Source organism: Serinus canaria, chromosome 4, assembly GCF_022539315.1.
Source record: "Serinus canaria isolate serCan28SL12 chromosome 4, serCan2020, whole genome shotgun sequence".
Lineage (NCBI taxonomy): Eukaryota > Metazoa > Chordata > Aves > Passeriformes > Fringillidae > Serinus > Serinus canaria.
The window spans coordinates 64,813,036-64,834,976 of record NC_066317.1 but is presented as its reverse complement, the minus strand read 5'-3'; the positions used below and the strand labels follow the sequence as shown (position 1 = coordinate 64,834,976).

At 39.5% G+C, this 21,941-nt stretch overlaps 1 protein-coding gene across 9 annotated transcripts in view; it reads right to left on the bottom strand.

Moving 5' to 3' along the window:
* Positions 1-1,000: 1,000 nt before the first annotated feature.
* The window catches only part of CTBP1 (C-terminal binding protein 1), a 237,015-nt gene continuing 216,074 nt past the window's right edge, over positions 1,001-21,941 (bottom strand). For 7 of the 9 annotated variants that reach the window (XM_050973581.1, XM_050973587.1, XM_050973584.1 and 4 more), the window contains 5 exons: positions 18,185-18,399; positions 14,208-14,338; positions 11,992-12,119; positions 8,652-8,769; positions 1,001-2,473 (listed from right to left, as the gene is read on the bottom strand). In XM_050973581.1, the coding sequence (XP_050829538.1) occupies positions 2,287-2,473; positions 8,652-8,769; positions 11,992-12,119; positions 14,208-14,338; positions 18,185-18,399 (779 nt within the window). In that variant the 3' untranslated portion in view covers positions 1,001-2,286. The remainder of the gene's footprint in view (positions 2,474-8,651; positions 8,770-11,991; positions 12,120-14,207; positions 14,339-18,184; positions 18,400-21,941) is intronic. The other 2 variants (XM_050973583.1, XM_050973582.1) reach the window with 2 other exon arrangements.

Genomic DNA, 21,941 nt, shown 5'->3' with positions numbered 1-21,941 from the left:
ATTGAACATGCATTTCAGGCTCAAATCCTGAAAAGATTTTGTGCTTCTGAACTGATCCCAAGAAGTGCACACAATAAATACCATTTCTAGTTCAATTATCAATCCACTAGGAACAAAATGTACTTACACAAGCCATGTCCAAGCGATGCAAGGAACACTCCTGGCTTTTCCTTGGGAAATGGGGCTGCAAATGTGGCTGTCAGCAATTCTTGGCAGCCAGATGTTAAATGTTTGTTTTACATATGTTAAAGAAGCAAGTTCAGTCTGACAAAGCAGCATCTTAAAATATGAATTACCCAAGAAATATGAAATCCCACTTCAACAGAAGGAGACTGCATTTGTTTTTTTGCAAGTTTTTGGCCTCAAAGTTCTCAGAAGTGTCTTTGCTGGGATAACTTGCAACTTTAGGGCTGTTCTCTGTTTTGTTTCACAGAGGGAACAGAAACAGTTTTACCATCAAATAAATTAGAATAGATGACATTTTTAGCTCTATATGTTCAAGGCAAAAAACTTCCTCTCTTCCACAGATAAAATTTCACTGTACAATGTGCTCCCTGCATAGAGACCCACAAATTCCAGAGTTTTGTGATTTACAGCCTCTTACCCTTTCTTGACCTGAGGTGGAGTCTGCAGAGGGCCAAAACTTCTCACAGATTCCCATAAAACCAGTTCACCAAGTTTAGGTGGATGCTCTGTACAGACTAATGGTGAAAAAAGAGACAAAAGAGCACCAAGGAGGTTCGTGCCCAGGTTCAGTTTTGCCCACCAGGGGTTTCCCCCCTGAAGCAGCCAAACTTTTGATTTTTAAAAAAATTTTGAGAGATGAAGGATGCCTTAGCCAGGAGCACAGGAAAGGTTTGAACAGCATCCAGCTGGAATCTAACCTGCCTGGAACACTGTGCTCAAAGAAACAAACTCCTTCAATAAAGCAAATACAATTACATCCTGCTGCAGCCTTCCATCATCACAGAAACAAATAAAACAATGGACACTTCTCGTGTTGGACTTCGGCAAAAGACATTTATTATTATTATTATTATTACTGCTGTTGTTGTGTTGCTGTTGCACCTCCTCTGCTCTGCCCACAGTGGTGGCATAAATGCTGTTACCACATTGTAGCTGATGATGCCGGTGTACAAATCAAAATCCATCTTAATTTCAAACTCCATTAGAAACACAGGAAAAAAGATCAACATTTACGAAATGTAAAGGGAAAAATGGTATGGAAAGAATTATTTTTTTTTTATTTTTCAAGCTTCCAAGACAGTATTACAAACAACAGAGAGCAAAGTAAAGCTAGAAATGAAATACTTGACAGCATCTGTTTAAAAATTACAGCTAAGAAACCTAATAAAAGTTGAATAAACAGTTACTAGAAATAAAAATTTTTACACATATGATATTTGTCTGGGATTTTTATTTCTTTAAAATAATTCATACAAATGGTTACAGTCACAAACATGATTTTAACCAAAAATATTGCTAGCCTACCACATTACCAGGAAGGAATCAATGTAGGCAATGAAATGCTGCTACTTTTCAGTAGTCTAGTGCCTTTTCCAGATACCACCAATAATATATACTTTAACTGGTGACAAAAAGCACAATGCTCGTTTATACAAAACCTTTTTGTTTTCCTCAAAATCTCTTTGCAAGGTTGTCTTCATTTTGAAATAAGGGAATTCATGCCAAAATTAGGAGAAACTGTTTTTCTTTTGTTTACTAAATTATTCTAAAAAATAAGACAAGCAGGTAGAAAAAACAATGCACTGTGTGGCGTAGAAAGAAAAATGGGAAAAATTCATTGTCCTGAGAAGTTTGCCAACTGCCTCATTTTTGGGCATGTTTGAAAATATAAAAGAAAGGATTTTTAATCTCAAAACTGGTTTGCTGAATGCCTCCCTTATGTTTTTCCTTGTTGACAGCTAAGCAAACAAACCCTTTTTAATGTTCTAGAAACTGTACACAGACAAGTACATTCATGATATAATTAACTACTAACTTCTCTTGCTTAACAAAGAACCCATAGGACACAGAAACAGTGAATCAGTCCACTGGACAGGGACAAACTACAATTTATACGGAGGAAAAAAATGTTTCCAAATCTTCTTTTTGTCTCCCACCTTTTCCTTTTATACTGTATATTGGACCAGTTTCTAAACCAATAATCGTCTCCTCCTGTAAGTTCATGGTTTTGCCTTTCATCAAAATCCAGGGTTTTGTTTTGAGTTGTGTTGTTTTCCACGCTGTGGCTGAAGTCTCCGATGTTGGGAATGCTGTTGTTGGCTACAATTGGTCGCTCGGGTGGTCTCTATCAGCTTCTGGTTTGACAGTTTGGCCGGGGGAAGGAGCATGGGGCGGGTGGGCTACGGCAGGGAGGCCGTGTGATAGAGACATGGGGTTGGGGACTATTCCTTCTACTGCTGCAGGTATGCCAGTGGAAGCCACGCTGACCACGCCTGGGGGATACCTGCTGGGAGGAGAGAAGCAGAGCAGACATTAAAACCAGGAGCCACCTGTGGGGGTACCAGTCCTTGGTTTCTCTGGGTCTGGATTGAAGGCATTTGAGACAGCAGTTCCTGTTCAGACTCAGGTGTTTATTATTTCTTATCAGTAAAACAGTCTCACTACTGTGAGTTCTGCAGCTTTTCATTAGAAGGCACAAAATGGCCAACAATCTCTTGTTCCAAGGACTTTTAAGACTAAACTATCCAATTAAGAACTGACACCTGGATTATTTTCCCTTTTAACCCAATAATTGATCCCTGGAAGCCCAGAATGCAGAATTTTCTGCCTAATTACAAAATGCCACCCAAACCCAAGAAGAAGAAGGAAGAAGCAGCATGAAGAAGAAACCCAGGACGACACCCTGTGCTCTCCATCTTGCTGCCATCCACAACATACTAAAAATCCCAAAACCTTGATTTCTCCCCAAGTGATACACCTCCACTACTCTCTAGAATCTATCCCACACTTTTGTGGATTCCAGAATATCTTAAGTCTAGAAAACTTTCTCCATGAATGAGGTGCTCCCCTGGGGGTCAGGGCACCCAGAGCAGACAGAGAAATATTCCCAGTTCCCTCGGTTTCCACACCCACCCTGCCTCCTTCTAGAGCTACTGAGATGCTTCTTTTGCTTTCAGACCAGTTAGAGACACAGGAGGTTCAGCTCCAGGTGAGATGCCACATGCAGATACTGTTACATAAAGCACAGGATGCTGTATTTTAACCAAATAAGACATGAATAAGTTTGCCAGATTGTTTCTTCAGATTTAAGCGCAGGAGTAACATCACATCAAAGGAAAACACCTTCAAGTTTTGCTCCTCTCAAAGCATAACCTCACCAAGAAGTAATTCCAGCTGGGTCTGTGCAATATGTTCTCTACAACTTTTCCTTTTTTTCCTCTTTCACTCTCATGCAGGAATTTTAAATTTTTATTGTTGTGGCTTGAAAAAATATTTGTTTACACTATTTTTGCAGTCTTAGCTTCCTGACAGCTCCCCCAAAAAGCCATGACACCCACACACTAATAAGATGACAAACTATTGCACCTGAGTAACTTTTTCAGCAGCAAACTTGCCACTGCACTTGTCTGAAGGAGAACCAGTGCCAGTTACACAAGGACAAGTGCTTTAGGCAGACTGCAAGAAAGAGAAATGCAAACACAAAATTTATGGATGGTTTCAAAGATTTCTTTCTCTATCTGGACAAACACCGAGGTCTAAATATTTTGTACATTCAACAAAAGAATCACCCTCTGATTCAGCTCAATTTTATGATGGGTCTGATGTTATCAGGCTAAAAAAATCTTTCAAAACTTCTGTTCCAATCACAAACTTCAGATGTAATGAACACTAGTACTTCACAGTGCTGTCTAAAAACAGCTACACATGGATTTGATAAAAATATGTGGGGTCAAATACCTCAATACTTATTTGAAAGTTATGTGACACTGGCCACTTAGCACGGACCCTTTACCTCCTCTCCTCATCATAAAGCTGCACACTCATCCCTCATTTCCCTCATTCTCTCCTGCTGTACTCTGCCCACCCAAGCATCCTGGTGAGAGCATTATCCATTTCAAAGCCGAACACAAAAACCACCACTCACTGCAGCTTTTGCTACCCAAGTATTTACCCAGAGCTATATGGGACAAAAGGCACTTGTCAAGCTTTTTTCAAGTACATTATTCTGCTGTTGATCTTCTCCTCATCACAGCTCAATGCATCTGGGAATTTCACCCCATTTCTGCATCTTTTCCTTGGTAATATGTGTTTGTGCTGCTCATCCCAAGTTCCCTCAAACTGGCAGAAAATTAGTGCAAAACTTAGGGAAGACTCAGGAGAAAAAAGCTGGATGCAAGCACTGAGTTGTTTTTTGGCTTCCACCACAGAAACATCATGGAAACCACTTTTGGAAACACAGAGCCAGAGGGGCTCAGCAGGACTGACATGGCACAGGGACAACAGGGACACCACACTGCTCTGGTCATCTGGCAAAGACTCCTACACAGCACAACACTGACTGCAGTCTGGGATGGGTAACGAGGCTGTGACTGATCACACCACCTGTAGGCCAGAAAACTTTGTTCCCAGTTGTACACATATTTACAGGGCTTCCTATGTTAATTCCCTCTCCACAGAGGTTCCTTGGAATTAATTTGCAGTTACTAATGGAATTCGTTACTTGTTTCAGTAACTCCATTTGAATCTTATTAATCAAATTTGCTTCAATGCCTATGAAAACTGTCAGACAGTATTGTTTTACCTAAATTTAATTTTGAAACAGCTTTTCTGTTATTCTAGGTGCTCTGCAAGACACACAACATGACACAAATTTCCATTTAAAAGTCCAACACTGCAGCTGTTCTCAACACACAATCTCTGCTTTCTAACTACAGATTCCCTCAGTATCAACACACCAAAGCTGGAAAATAATCAAGGACAGAGCAACTTCTGCAACTTCTGGAAAACTGTGTTTTCCTCAGGAAGAAAAGGCAGAGCCCCTCCTTGTGAAAATGGACAGTGCTGGATCAGGAGCTGGATTAAGAGTTTCCTTATGAGCACATCAAACATTTCAAACTGCACATCTGTAATTCTACTCTGACTCCAAATATCCTTTCTGTATGTAAGGACATTCCCATGGACACCAAGTCATAATCACAGGATTCTACCTGCCAGCACCTCACTTCAGGTACAGGTTTCCTACAGACCTTTAGTAACATCCAGAGGCCCTATAATTGCTTTTCTTGTCCTAAAGCCACACAGTGGCAGCAGCCAATATCCAGATACCATACTGTTCCACAGAAACTGCACTCTACTTGACCACTCCTAACCCTGCTTTGCAATCCTCTTTCTGTAATTTTTGTCCCTTTTTAATCATCAGTGTTGCTCAAATCCTGTCCCTGAAAGGGCACATAAACTCCAGCCTCTACCCATGAGCATATGTATTCTATATAACTTTCCCTTTTGCTGCTATTCATTGCTTTTCCAGTCTTCCCATTTTTTCTATTCTTAACCAGCAAATACATCCTCTCCAGCACTTCATGAAGTTCCCCTCTAGGTTCCTCCTCTGGCAGCAGTAAGTTGAAATTATTTCCAAGTAGCATGTCCACTGAACTAAATTTTTGTGAAAGCAGGAGTGAGCAGTTATAGCTCTTAATTAATTCATACTCTTCCATCCCCTTCCCCTATGTAGTCTTAATTCAGGAGGAAAAATACACTAGCCCTCTTAATTACAACAGATGGGCAACTCCAATTTCTACTTTACTCTCATCTATCTTTTAAATGGCAGAAGCACCTTGGACTCACTGTATCAAGCTCTGTTAAAGAAACTGAGTCTGTCCTAGAAGAGGTTCAATGTTTAAGTGCACTCTGTTATCATGCACTGAATCTGGAAATCACCAGTGAATCACCTCAACATGAAATAACTCCTGAATTACCACATCCAGCCATGCTCATCCAAGTACCTCTTCAGTACTTAGGTATTCACAGAGTCATGGGATGGTTTGGGATGAAAGGGACCTTAGAGATCATCTTGTTCCAACTCCCTGCCATGGGCAAGGACACCTTCCACTGGAGCAGGTTGCTCTGAGCCATATCCAATCTTATCCTCTGTTAGGAGGCAGGAATATGTGTAGAAATGTCTATAAATGGTACAACCACTGATCCTGGCTGTTGAATTTCTTTGTGTCTATGACCTGATTGCTCTGGGACACAGGAAGTGACAGGAGATATTTCACAGGCAGCTCAGTAAAAAAAGACACAGTGATAACACAAGATCAGGATATGCTATGCTGCTTCACCAAGACCACTACAAATAATTTCTTCTCAGGAGTATTGTTGATTTTTACTCATGGGATAGGTCCTGTTTGCATGACCTTTAGTGTTGATAGGGAGTCTTGCATTTCACACAGTAAATGGTTTTGTTTTCCCCAGAATATGATGATATTCAGATGATCTAGATTACAATCTGCTGACTATTGCTCAATGTTCTTAGCTTGTGATATCTGGTAATTTGAGATTTCTGTCCTACATCAAAATACAAGTGAGTTATATATCCAAAATAAAACAGCCTCATTAGTCTTAATTCACCAAAAGAGGTATCTGCATTTTTTAACATATCAATTATTATCCCAGGTCTTATCTTCTAATGCAATTACATGAGTATGATACAGTTATTAGCACATCTGAAACACTGTACTGTCTGTGAAAGACTTCAGAACTCACTTAGCTCAACATCATCTTGGATTGCAAAGAAAAGATGGGAAAACTTGGTTTGAACAATCAGTTCAAATGCTGAAATTAATCCAGGCAGGAATTAAGCATCAGCAAACACTGCTATTGAAACCAATTCCTTCATAAAACCCGAGCTTCAAGTGATGCATATTTTACACTTCACACAGTAGTGACTGCCTTTACCCACATTCAAACACTATTCTACTGCCCCTCCAAAAACCTTTTAACATTTATTGTATAACTATTAACTCCTGCCTTAAAAATCCTAAAATTAGTTTTATTTTGCATTTGAAAATAATTAAATCAGAATTTTACAATAAATTTTCTTCATCAAAAAAATGGACTGGAACCATGTCTTAAAAAGCCATTCAGTTCAGTGTTTATCCTGCTGCAATTGAATACATATGGTCTTTACCTTGTAAATCATTAACTCCCCCAAACATTCCTAAGTTAAAATTAATTTCTGGCTGCAGAGCCTGCTTCTGCTGGACTTGTGACCCCCAAAACGAGAACAAAAAGCTGCATTTTATTTGGGCATGGACCCCTGTTCTTAACTGCCATGACAGGGTTGGAGTTATTACCTTCTGTCCAGCAACACCTGCCTTTAAGCCCCAATTACAACCAGCCATACCCTCACTACTCCAAACTGAAGTCCATGAAACCAGATGCTGTGTGGATAAGAGCACGTGTGCTTGAGCTCCTCATTTAAGCAAATAAAGCCACCCTTCTTAGATATTCATGGCTATGGGCATACTGCCAGAAATAAACATCAAGTGATGTGATCACCAAATCCAAGTTATTCTTTTCCCTTGGTGCACTTATGGCCCCTGATGTGGCAGAGGGTGGTGACACTCATCCCTGACAACCCTCCATCCCCTTCTGATGAGATTATTCCAAGTCACTGGGACAGGATAATTTTGCTTCACTTCTCAGCAGGGCACAGCTGGGTTCCCATATGGAGTAACACAAAATCAGGAATCCCCCCTCTACCAAAAGTATGGGGAGTCCTCCTAAAGAACAGCAAAGGTAAGCAGATGCATGAGGAAGGCCAGTGGAAAGATGAGGATTAGGATAATGAGGTATGACAAAATAGTGAGAGGACTGCACTGCCCCTTTCCTCAAGGCTTTGAGGGAAGATGGCACTTTCATCCTACTTATGTATAAATATCACACTGAAAAATACAAAAACTGCAGGTGTTTCTCATAAATCAAAATTGTCTGAAGCTGGTTACTAGGAAGAATCTGCTGCTAGAATAGCTGCTAGGGGTAAAGGGACAGAGAATGACTCTGGAGCAAACAAAGTAACTAAGGAATGTGCATATTAGATGTAAAAAATTGCTACCTTCTATTAATTATTAAGACCTGCTTTCACAGTTGACTGAGAATACCTAGATCAAGTCTCTCAAATGCTACTGCTTAAAAATTAAACATATAATTTAGAGAAAGCTATTTTAAACATATTTTCATAATCACCACAGGCTGTTGCACTGTTTTCAATACTGAGTTACTTTTTCTCTCTTGTGTCTGGAGGCCACAAAACAATGTAAGTTTATTACTGAAAGTCTTTCTGTAACCTACAGCTGCATCATTACCTTCAGCAAAGGAATATAACACTTCCACTGCAACACTGGAGAAGACCAGAATTGTTTTACTTGAATATATAAACAAATGTATATAGCTCACATACTAACCTAACAAAAAAATGACTGTAAGAGGATTTATAGTCAGACACAGAATGACTGATATCAACTAACAGAACAAGATTATTCTCCTGAACACAATGATTACAAAACCAGTATAGCCGGTGTGCAATGCAATAGCACTTCAATCATTAACAGGAAGGTCTTTAATCTATTCTTGAATATGTACACTGAATTATGGAGGTATTTCTTCTACCTCTTCAGCACCCTTACCTGTATGCAGCACCATTAAGCTCTGGATGAACAACTCCAGGGTCCATACTGGCCCAATGTGTAGCTGCAGTCAAGTGATCTTTGTTAACACAGTTTTTCAGACTGTCTGGAATACGACCTAAGATGAAGCAAGGAAGAGAAAATAAAACTGTATTAAAATTGTGTGCCTTATACTCTTAGTTATGTTAAAAAATACTTACAAATATTTGTGTATTTAAATCAATATATAAAATGACACTAAGAGTTTGTTTCTGATCCTTGTTATAGCCTTTTGCCTGGGACTTGGGTAATAATGGCTGAAATGCTCTGCTCAATTTTGATTTTCCTGTCTTTCTTTATCTATTGTATACAGGGTCTCAGCAGAACCAAAATCAGTAGGAGTTATCTTTCCAAGAAGCTGTAAATATAATTTGGATATAGAGCACAGCTACCAATCATATTCAGTAATCTAAAGTAATCCCTGCTTTCTGTCCTTAATATCACTTTCCTCCTTTTCCTTCCACCTCTAACAGCAACTAAAAACACTTAATGAAAATACAGAATTCTGAATGGAATTGTGCCATAAACCTGAACACAACCAACACTTATTCCCTGTCCTCCTGAACTTTCCCTTCTTTATCTAAATTGCTCTTCACTTTTACTGCAACGTATTAATCCTCAGCCATGCCTTTCATTCCTACACAAAATGAAAAGATACCAGAATTTCCTTTCTTCACTTCTTCAAAACCCTTCCTTAACCTCTGAAGTACAACTGAACTTTTAAGACTGGAAAATCTGTCAACCTGAATCCTCAATTCAGCACTGGACAAGCCTGTGATTGTCTTCCGCAGAACTATCTTCAGCCCTGCTACAAATGACATGAGCAGATCCAACACAGACTTTCTTCATAGCAATAGGAAAGCTTGCACCTATTTTAAATGGAGAGAGATCAAATGGAGCATGTGTTTCTTCTGACATCTGTTCTAATGTGTCTTCACTGAAGTTCAATGTCACAGTGCTTTTGCACAGAGGGGCAGAAAAAGGTAATTTTGAGTCCACCACTGCTACTGCTGGCAATGGTACTCCAGAAACCCTTTCAAAAACTGACCATGCTCCATCATTAAAGAACTCAGCCTTTTGTCTCCAGCTTCCTACTGGAAATTTGATTAAGGGCTTTATTACCTCTGCCTGCTCTTCCTATCCATCAGCCTGGCCACAATGGAGCTGTAAAAAAGCCTTTTCACAGAACTGCTTTTTGTGCAATGGATACCATCAAATAGGTGTTACTCCATTACTTCAGCTGATGTCCCTGAACCTGTCACAGCTCCTGTGCACAACTTGAAAGGGTTTTTAGCTCAGGACTGAACAAGGTGAGGTACATGCCCCATTATAGGTGAACCACCTAGAAATCATCTTCAAAATGTAGCTGAAATATACAACTATCTAAACTTCTGCTAGAACTGTCTACAAATTCAAACAGTATTTTTCTTCTTCTAATCCTGTCTTCCTCTCTGCCCACCTTGTTTTCTTCATTTTGCTAAGTTCTGTAGGCATGTTCTACTAGTCTCCTCTCAGAACCCAGTAGTTTTTCTTTTTATTTTAAACTTCTAATGATCTTTTCACTTGCCATGCTTGCCTGTCTCTTACATCCATTCCGGTGGTCTCCTCCTTATTTCATACTTGGAATGCTTTCAAGTTTAAAAATATATTTCAAGGTATTTAATCTCTGCTGACTATTTCTGTTTTACATATCACAACATCATTGACTTTTAAGCAACAGCAGAAACACTTAACATTTTTATTGTCAGATGGTAGTCATAGCCTTCATTCCTACACTTCACACCTTTTTCCAATTATTCTCCCTCTCTACGCCCTCTCTTCTTTGTGCTCCCCTATGGTTTTCATATATCCAGCTTTATCCCACATTTCCTGTATCTTTCCTACATTTGTTTCACTGCAATTCAATGTCATTCTCACCTCCCTAATGCTGGTCTCAGTTTGATCTTACTAAGAACCATATGCAAACACTGAAGTGCTGACAGCTTCGATACAAATCAATGATCCAGATCGCTGAGAGCACCATCACACTTGAAGGAACTGTAGGTCTGCCTTCCTAAGCACATATGCTTGGGCTACTGCACAAATTTTATATAAAACTAGCTCTGGATAGCTGGCTCTTCTTTATTTCCAGACAATAGCCTATTAATGCTGATTTGCACATCAATCGTCCCCTACACAGGTACTGGATGCTGGTTTGTGCAATCTCTCCCAGAGCTATCTGGGAGCAGGCAACAGCTACTGACAAACAAACAAATGTAGCACTGGAGTTCTGGAGTACAGCCACAAGGACCAATTCCAGGAAAAGGATGGTCAGGCTCTTCAGGTCACCTCTAAAACAGAGGGAAATTGTCCAGTAAAGGACAATTTAGCTCAAGAGTTTAAGAGGTGTCTTTAATTAGCATCCAGAAGAGAATCTTCTTTCTGCACAGGCTATAAATGAAACTAAATTGCCTGGCCTCTCTAGGCACAAGGCAGGGGGAAGGCTACTGCCAGTGCTTTTTGTGTAACAGAGCAATGTGTTGGCACTGAACTACTCTCAAGGTGACACAGATGGCCCTGCATGTCTGCAGAGCATTCAGACAGTATCGCCAAGGGGGACACAGCAAAGTCCAACTAAAGGGAAAACATTAGTGCTTAATGAATCATTTTCCAGTATGAAAACCCTTCCTTTTATTTTAGGCTACAAGGGATTCAAACCCATGCCAAATGGCTCAGTCCTCTCATTTTATTTATTAGCAGTGCATGTTTGAGACGTAGCTGTTTTCTCTTATGTGAGCAGTTTACAATTACATGGCAGTTATATAACAAAGACACTCTGCCCTTTAAAATGCCAGACTTCTTTAGCAAGGCTTTAAAGAGGGGAACATCCAAAATAGAATACCCTCCCAACAAAATACTGAAAACTTTATGTAGAGAACTGCTCATGACAAGTATAAAGGAGCCTCTAGGAAGATACCAGCAATAACAGGAGGACTTGTAGTCAAATCCATCAATGGGTAATAGTCATATGCAACAAAGAAAAAAGCAGATGATTTTTCACATATAAATACATTTTCTATACATGAGAAGCACTTATTCTGCAATGCTTGCCTTCCCTTCGTAATTGCAAAGAACCTCCAAAATCACTTGTTCCAATTCTGAGAATAGACTTAGCGAGCATTTGCTGATTTCTGTGTTCAAAATATTAGAAAGAAAACCCAAGGCAGCTCCTTTTAGGCATCTTTCAAGACTGAAGAAATAGGTTTCTTAAAAAGAGCTACACAGTGAAGGAGCCAGTAACAAGAGCAATGTGAGTCAGTACCTGTGATCGCCCTTCGGATCTCTCGCGCTGCTTCCTCCCGCATCTCAATCGAGGCTTGCTCACTATACCAGGCTGCATGTGGGGTACAGATCAGGTTTGGTGCATCCTTCAATGGGCCCTGACTAAAGCTAAATGAAAATTTAAAACAAGATCAAATGACAAAAAAATATTGGGGGGCAAGGGGAAAAGCAAGATGGGGAATCCAGATGGATTTGTACATACACAGATTAATTTCTACAACACAAAAGAATTGCATTTCTATTCCTTACTGAATTTGTTTATAATTCTGTTAATTTAGTGTACTATTTAGGGTATAAATAAGCAACAATCACTTTTTATAGACTCAAAGGGAGGAACTTAAGTATAGCAGCAACATTAGCTTCTGTCCAATGCACTTACTGTAACTACAGTCACTGCCACTCCAGTTCTGGGGCAGAAATGCATAAAGGAAAACCCAGATTAATTTAGGATGTCATTCCATTTGTCTAGGTCATCACAATTTTACTTTTATTGCATTAACTAACAAAGCTCTTCTCTTTCTTTCAATATGACATCTAATCATTTAAAGAAAAAAAATCTTACAATTATTTCCAAATCAGGAGTGTGTTCATCAGCAGCCTCAATGCCTTTTGGATAATTCAGGGTTTTTTTCTTTTATTTTTAACTATTTTTTCTTTCCCATTCCTTTATAGAAACTCCACAGAAAGAAGGAAATTTACAGATTTTTTTAGGGAAAGCAATGAATCTGTGTAAAAGTGTAATCAAAGATACAAAGTAGAGAAACTGAAAATAATGGAAACTTGCTCCTCCTATTTATTTCCAGTTTTAATAATCTTGCAGTCAACTGTAACAGGGGAGCCAATGTTTTAAGACAAAAGTGTGCTTTCAGTGTTGGTCATAATTCATAAAATGATAGTTTTTATCTGTAGTTCAATAAACATCAAAATATCTGGCAAAACTGTTGAATAAAGAGTGCATGCTGCAATCACACAGACATGCAGCACTGCAGCCAAAGGAAACTGTGGCTGTAATCCTGCAGCTGAATCTCTGCACAAGGCATCTCCGTGCAGGAAATGGGGCTTCCTAGAGGAGCTCTGGGCTGCTTGTTTAGATCCCAGATAGGAATTGGGGAAAATGTATGGAGCTGCAAGTCCCTTGAGCTGCTACACTCTGCACTACTGCATTGCAATGACTACCTTGAGGAGTAAATGAATCCAGGGTATGCATAAATAAAATTAAGTCTTTGTGATGTGGCATTATGCCTCAGTAGATATAAAAATTCTGACTAAAAGGATATTATTCTATTTTTTCAAAGGTTCTATTTCCCCCTTAAGCTGAAATGAGAGGTACTGTCCTCTCTCCAGTCTTTGCAACCTGCCCTGAATCTGTTCTTCTTCAAAAACTTATGCGGATTGTTCCAGTTAAAAATAACAATTTTCCCTGCCCAGCCTGAAAAAGGCTTGTCACATGCAAGGACTAAGCTACAGCAGTCTGTTCTCAAGCCTCAAGGACATATGAAATAGGCTCATTTGGATGAGGAGTGCTGACATCTCAATGCCAATGCCACTTAGGGGAGTGGTGCACTTCTGCCTGAAACACTGGACTTCGTAATTCAAAAACTCAGGCTTGTGCTACCAGCCCTGCTATTGACAGTAGAGTGACTACTCCCCTTAAAAGGATAAAACAAAACAAAATCTGCACTCTGACAGCCTTTCTGAACCTTTTTTTGCAACCTCTCACACACTTATGGCTTTCCTGCAGAGGCAATCTGGACAAATCTCTATTCCTTCAGAAAGGTGTCATAAAGCACTTCTCACACCACAGCTCAGCTCTTTGCCTTTGAAAGACCCGGTTCAGACACCAGTTGCCTCCAGAACTGAATCAGTGGCAAAGGTGCCCTCCCTTCAAAGCCATGGCCAGGATTTGAATTCAGGTCCCTGCTGTTTCTACTAAATAAACCCACTAGTTTTGTTTTATTTTTCCTTTTAAGGAATTAAATTTTGGATGTCACTTTTTTCACTTCTAACCACATACACAAACTCCATCTACATTTGCATTAGTCCAGTGCTGCACAGATTCATGTTGCTTTGCTAAGAAATATTTAGCTACCAAATGAACAGAAAATTCCATTTACTTGTTGCTGTTGATTGTATCATGCACTAAGACTTAAAAATAAGAGAGTGAACAAAATAAAAAGAAAAGAAAAGGAAAAGCACCTGAATGGTTCTGACTCATGTACATCTAAGGCTGCCCCTCGTATCCTTCCTTCCTTCAGGGCCTGTGCAAGTGCTTTTTCGTCTACTAACCCACCTCGAGCTGTGTTGACCAGGAAAGCCCCTTGTCTCATCTAGGGAAAGTTAAAAACAAGAATGATGAAATAAAAATAAATGAAATAAAATCGTTGTGGCATTATTTTTTACTCAAAAGAAGCATCCATTACAACAAAGGCTATTCAGCTGGTTTGAACTGTAACAGTTGTCTTCCCTTTCCATTGGAAAGTACCACCAAATGTGATGCTTCTAACATAAAATGCTATTTCACAGCACTTAATAACCTTTTGTTTCTTGTAAGTAGTGTCATTTAATAGAAGTGTTGGTTCAGATATTGTGCAGTAACATGATCAAAAGATACAACTGTGCATATGAAAGTGACAGATCATTTTATGCCTTTTTATTTCACTGTGAAATTGCATGAGACAGAAACTACAGCACATTCTTAAACAAATTCATATTTTGTGGCTTTCAACTTTCACACAAATAAAAGCCTACATGAATTTTTCAGAAAAATCAATGCTTTTGGATTTTCAAACACTTTTCCCTTTAGTTGCCAAAACACAGTAGATGTATGCATTATTTATTTTTGTTACTTCAGCTTCCTCCTCCCCTGTGAGACTTTTCAAATAAAGGTCTAAAGAATCCTTCTATTATTCAATTAAAAGGCATGAAAATGAATTTGGTTGAGAGCGCTGTGTGCCCAGGAGAGAAGCTGTGCTGTGCACTGTGCAGATTAGCATTGCAGATGACACTACAATCAGTAGAGGGAGAACTACAACAATTTACACCATAATACATCCACAACTTGAAAACAAAGTGGCAGTTTAAATAAGAGAAATGGTACTGAAATAAACATAAATTACAACATCCTGCTTCCAGCCACCCTGGTATTTCATCTTTGACAGATGTCTCAAACACCTCTGTGCATGAAGGAAAGCATATGAAGGGCAGGAACCATGGAGAAGATGAATAATGAAAATCTCATTTTGTACCAACTTCATCTCTCAACAAAAAAATAAACAAACCCCAACATTTGGACACCAACTCAATTTCATGAAACCTACACATCAAACTCAACTTTAGGTAAATGGATCCTTACACTCAAATACTGATTCAAAATGCCAAATTCATCAACAACAATCAGGTTTGAACAAGTTTTGGTTGGTTTTTTTTAATGAGGTCATAAAGATTATTAATATGCACATGCTTGCAGTGTTTTATAAAGTAAGAACCCACCATATTTTACTGGCCAGCTCTCAAGGTTTAACGTGGCCCTGCCTCTCTCCATTTGCAGACTCCTGGACCTACAGGAGATCCACCCATACAGCAAAACCACACTCCACTCACAGGAGCACAACTAAAGGATGCTTCTCTCGGCTTTATGTAATTAATTTGGGAATCCCAACAGCAAAGAAACTGGGGCAGGATCTTAAGCTGCTCTGGTAACAAGAAGAGATTCCTTATGGGAACAACCACTGCATCTCCAGTTCTTGGGTCAGCTGTAGGAACTGTAGCAAAACCAGCACAGGTGGGCTCATCCAAGAGCCACTCCCAGCTGTGCAGACACACCATAAAGGATTGTGGGAGCTCATACACCCTTCCCATTTCTGGGAAAAATGGTAACTTGAGTTGTAACTACAGCCTGGTGTATTTACAGGCCCTCTGAAGGACATGAACATTTTAGTTAAAGTGAACCCTGCTAAAATCTTCTGTCCAATCTATCAATCAATCCTGCTTGAGATTTTATTTTAGGACTATTTATGAAACTCCAGAACTAGCACTAAGACACTTTCAAATCAAACAGAACATGTCTGCATAAATGCATTCTAGAGGGAATGAATTATGTGACTCATGATAAACTGTCAGGGTGGATGCAGCTGGAGATGATCCCTAACAATGGGTGGAAGCTTGAAAGAGCTTCACAGCTGGAACTGCTGATGTCTGTTAAATTCACCTACACTGAACCTGCAGAGCTGCTTTATAGAAGTATTGTGTTTAAACTGCAGTTTTTTCTCAAATCTGTATAACTAAAGATGACCTCAGCCTCAAGAGCACAAGTTCATTGAAACACTTCTCTGAGCTACTCTGGGACTACAAGGACAAGCAGGATGGTTTTACAGAATAATGATTAATTCACTAGAAAAGTTACTTTAGAGAAGACAGACACCAAATTTTCAAAGACACTTAAAGTGTATGTCACTTCAGACTCCACAAAACTCAGGGTGAGACTTCAGAGAAATGAGATGTACCATACTTCTCTGTACTTTGTTTAAAAGCTGGTTATGACATGAGCATGCAGTACTGGACAAAAAGGGTATGCAATGCTCTCTAGAAATTCTAGGCCAATTCCAACATCTGTCAGCCTAAATCAGAATATGCTCTACACACACTATGCAGAGGGGTTACAATTTCATGGGTTTCACATCCACTTTACTATCCAGACTGCCTCACCCAAACTCCTACCCAAAGCAAGAACTATCATCTAACACTTTAATTAATCCTTACTTTGATCATGAAGGTTAACAAATAGGAAGATAAATGCTTACTTAAGACACTTTCCAGTGCAGAGTTTATTACAGGCATTTAATTTCAGATGGCATTACTCAGTTTTAACATGTTTTCCTTTGTTTGTTTCTCTGATTAATGCACTGTGCCTTCTCCAAAGCTCAACACACTTCTCTGCCTCCACTCAAAAACTTCCTGTGAAACTGGCCCCAGTTTCACAACTGCTGTATAATAAAGTGACCAATGCTCAGTGGTCCCCTGGAATTCAGTATGATGCTTTTTGGGTCTAGATGTCTGCTTGAAAAGACATCTCACCATGTAATAACCACTGAATGTACCCAGCCATATAAGAGAAGACAATATTCAAGGCAGGGTGACAGAGCTCTTGTGTCTTTAGTTTCATTTTAAGCTTCTTAATTTTTTAGAGTTTTAAATCCCAAATCCTGATTCCATGTTGTGATGGATTTGCAAAACCCCTAAACTCTCAAATCAAGAAGTGTGTTGTACTGTCAGTTTTCTGCCATGATCCTACATGACTGTGGAACATGTTCAGTAAGTTCTTTAGTTCTGAAGTTCAAGAGTAGCAGGTACAAACTATTTCTCAGAAGACAAACAATGATTTACTGTAGAAGAGTGCTACTGTCATTGTTACCAACATATAAACCCACTACATTTACATATAAAGAACAGCCAAATCAACTATTCTATCTTAGGTTTTCTTTCCTCTACATGGCCTCCATTCTTATGTCTCAGAGTTTTCCTGCTGGCTGTTACCCACACTGAAGCTGGAGTCAAACTTTTTCATTGAATGTCTGGCTTCTATTATCAAATTTTTCAACTGTGGAATAGTTACTACACCCAAATTTTGAAATTATTTTATTATTTTGTGTATTACCTACAATTTTATGGAGAAGATAGTACTAATTCCAGGAAACATTATTTTTCCCAGGAATGCAATGTTGTAAATGAGCACCATCCTTGAAGTGCTCTGTGAGCATCGGGACCGAGCACAGGGGGGAGCCATTTAGTCATAATCCTTAAATTGCATCAAAAGAACTCAAACTGAGGGACAACCATGAAAGGCAGAATTGCCCCCTGAAAATACACATGTAAAGGAAGAAGCTACTACAAGACACAGAAAAAGTGCTTTTACATCAATGCCACTTATTAAATCTGAGTAATATTAAGAAGAGCAAATGATTTCCACAAATGCAATGTTACTGAGCCAAAAAGACAATAAAAGCAACAACACATAAACAACCAGCTAGCTCCTAATCAATTATAGACCTGTTTGATCTTAGAGCAGCAGAAGAGAAAGATTTCTATCAAATGAGAATCTACCTATTTACAGAAATAAATACTATACAAAGTTGGCAACCAGCACTGGTGCGGAGGGCACCCACAGAGATCATTACCTGCTTTATGGTGAAGTCATTAATAAGATGATGATTGTGTTCATTCAAGTTGCAGTGCAGGGTAACACAGTCACTGTGGAACAGCAGGTCCTGCAAAGTGCTCACCCGCTGCAGTCCCAGAGCCCGCTCCATGCCATCCGAGAGGTATGGGTCATAGAAAATCACACTGAAGCCAAAGGCTTTGGCACGGAGAGCCACTGCTTGCCCAACACGCCCTGGAACAAGAGAAACACACCGTGAGAGCTGATTGAAGCAGGGGTGGGTGTAAGGTGGCCTCCTCCTGCCCAATGGGAACCCCTGTATCAAACCCTGATGCTTTGTGCAGCCACTGCAAGGGAGAAAAGGGAGGTGTCTCCCATCCCACTCAGAATCATCACTGGGATCAGAAATGGTACATCTGGGCTGTTTCACAGTGCCTTGAAACAAAGCAGGAGGTTTGTTTGCACCTTTTGTCACCAGACATGTGAAATGCCAGAAGATGTCACGTAATCTGCAATAATCTGTGTAACACAAGGCTTGCCTGCTGGGCCTGTTGATGGCCAAACACCACTGCCTGTGAACACATCCTGCCAGGGGCTTATCCTTACCCATGTCAAACCAGCTGGCTTTAATAAAAAGCTATAAAATTAATCCCCAAAAATGGGTGCAATAACAGATAATTTGTTTAATCTGAAGCACAACCATTCTCAATACATGGAATCTCCTTTCTGGTATTATCTTTCATTTTGAGTAACAACCTTCCAGCATTCAAATGCTTACAAGAATCCTGTCATCTAAGGCTTTAAAATAAATTTTATTCAGCTACCTGAGTGATAATAAACACAGCTGATCATATGGCATCTAGTTAAGAGGACTGCAGTCCCACTTGGAATTGACACTGAACTTTGCTTTTTTGTTCCACTTCCCTTACTGTCATATTTCAGAGCTGTGCCCAAAAGTGCTGTATGGGCATGACTCCACATGTACCAGGAGGCATGTACTCCCCTTTGACACACTCCCAGTAAAACAGAGAGGGGAAAAAACCTCTGAGTACATCTTATGAGTTACAGGCATTTTGAAGAGTGAGAACTATGATGCTTTTCAAGTTAGAAGTTCACAGACCATATATTCACATTAGAGTACTACAAATGTTGGATAAAGATGTTTTAAAAGCACCACTTTACACACCATAATAACAATGAATAATTTGAAAATAAAAAAAACCAAACAAACAAAAAAAAAAGTCAAAAAGTTTTCCTTTGTAACATCTAAGTTTGTGCAAAAAAGCATCAAATCAACCCAGGGAAATCCCATCTCTTTCCAATTGTGCTTGAAGGGATTTCCCTCTGCTTTTCAGTTTCTCTTTGAATAAACTTCAGAAGCCACAGAAAGAAAGGTTTTTGCTGATCACTTAAAGTGAACACAGCAATTCTGCAGTGCTTAGTGACAGATGTGCTTGGAATATTAAACAGTATATCAATCTGACAGGGGCTGTCTGCTTTTCTTTGGGGACACCAGGTTAGAATACTCCTCAAAATCTTTCATTTCAACACTTGCATGCATGTTATTTGTTTGCTTCCAGGCTGTTTTTATAAATTTGAATTAGAAAATTTTCAACACAAACACTGTATTGTTTCCAAATTTTGGCATGTTCACAGCTCAAGGAATCAGTCACACAACTGTAAATATTTTTTATTTTTTTAACAAAGCATGTAACTATTACTCCAGCTCCATTCATTTTCACATGCAACATTCTGTCATCTGTTCTTTTTTTTTTTACACTCTTTACAACACTAATACCTGAGGGGATTCACAACAGCAAAATCTCTTACAACAGCCTCTCCAGTTAAAGCTACACTTCATTCACCCCCACCCAGGCTAAGAAACCAAAGCTTTCTTCAATGGGCACAGAAATATCCTTCAAAAACACCAGGGAATCACATCTCTATTTCTAACCAGAATTATTCTATTACAAATATTTTATGGGATAAAACTCTTCTGCAATTGGCAATTTGTATTGAATCTTAGTCATTAAAGAAGTACACAACTGGACACAAGGAATTTGCCAATTTTTTTTTTTAAATTACCATCTGACATAAAGAACAACCACAAAACTATGACCTTTTTTCCTTTCCTGAAAACCTTCTATTATAGAAGACTCTCCTGGGCATGAGGGGTGGTTCAAAACCTACCTCAGCACACTGAGGACAATACAGCACACAAAGCATCTCTGGGACAACTCCATGTTAAGAGCATATCAAATTGTTATGATTATTCATGGCTGCTTCCAGGCAGGGCAAAAATCCTAAGTTCAAAACCCTAAGTTAATTTATTAGTCAGCAGTGTGAGAAAAATGCAGAAAATGAATGTTGCATATAATTGCAAAAAAAAAGCAGGAAACAACAAAAGTGTATTTTCAAGGAAATCAATGTTCTAGCAAGGTCCACTCATCATTTCAGAAGAGAGATTCAAACACCCAAGTCTCCTGTTACAGCCTCATCCATTCAACTCCCCCACAAGTCTCCCAGCTCCCCTGAACCCACATATTTATAGGTGTGTCTGACCATGACCCTGCCAATGACCTGATCTGAGTGTGACAGTACAGCAGCTGCAGGTCAAGGACCCTGCTCAGCCTTTGGGCAATGCACACTCATCCTATGCTGCTATTGCAAAGTTTTATTAAATGACCTTGATACCATGGAAATGATGATGATGACCTGCCTGAAGACTTCCATGGAAAGAAAAAGTGCTTTCACTTAGTAGCTCTTCCCTGCCTGTGCTTCAGCAGTGAAGAATATGGGTAATTCTTTCTCCTTCTTGGAGAACTCTGAAATGTGGAGAGTGCTGTTCTGTTACATTTCCTGCTGAGCACATTAAGAGAGCCAGTAGAACTGCTAAGAGTAGATCATTTATTGCACAGTAATACTACCCAACTCTTAAGTCTTATTTACTTATAACACAGGTTAATAATTTGGCCAAGCATCTAGGCAGGGCAGTGGGACTGCTGAGAGAATAGAGCAGGTGAGGAAAGACAAACTGAGTGATGACATTCACTGTGATGTGGAGACAAATTTATTTAATAGAATTTCACCTTTCTTGGGTGAGGAAATGCATTAGTCATTAGTCATCAGCATCTCTCACTGAGAAGGAAGGGAAAGGGAGTGCAACTTTACTGCTGTAAAATTACCATTAGAGCAGAACCAGGGCCAGAAGTCTATTCATCCAAGTACCAACATGCTGCTGCTCATAAATACCCCTCCTTAAAAAAACCCACAACCCCCTATATTTCTAGAACAAGGTGAAAATGTAGCGCTTTTTTTTTTTCTTTTTTACATGTGGGACTGATTATCCACACTTGTGATGCATCACTTAAAATGTAGGACACTGGACAGTAATAAAGATGAAAAGTGCCAAAGGCAGCTGTTAAATGATGTGATATTATTATTTATGTAAGGCTCAGAGAATCAGACACTTCACAAAGACAGAAAGAGGCACGGGCTGTGCCCTAAGGAGCTTAGGGGCTAACCAAACAACACAACAATGACTGATGGGCTCCAACAAGCACATGAAGGAGGCATTATGCTGTTGAGTCTCTGCTTATCTTCAAGCTCAATACAAGCAGAGGATGAGAACTGGGGTTAACTTTACAGGAGGAACACAGAGTAATAGGATTAAGCAGGACAGACCAAGTGTCAAAGCAGGAATATGCATGAGAGGAGGGAAAGAGAGTGGGTGATGGAGAGAAGGCAAGTGAGTCACGAAACTTGGCTAGATCAGT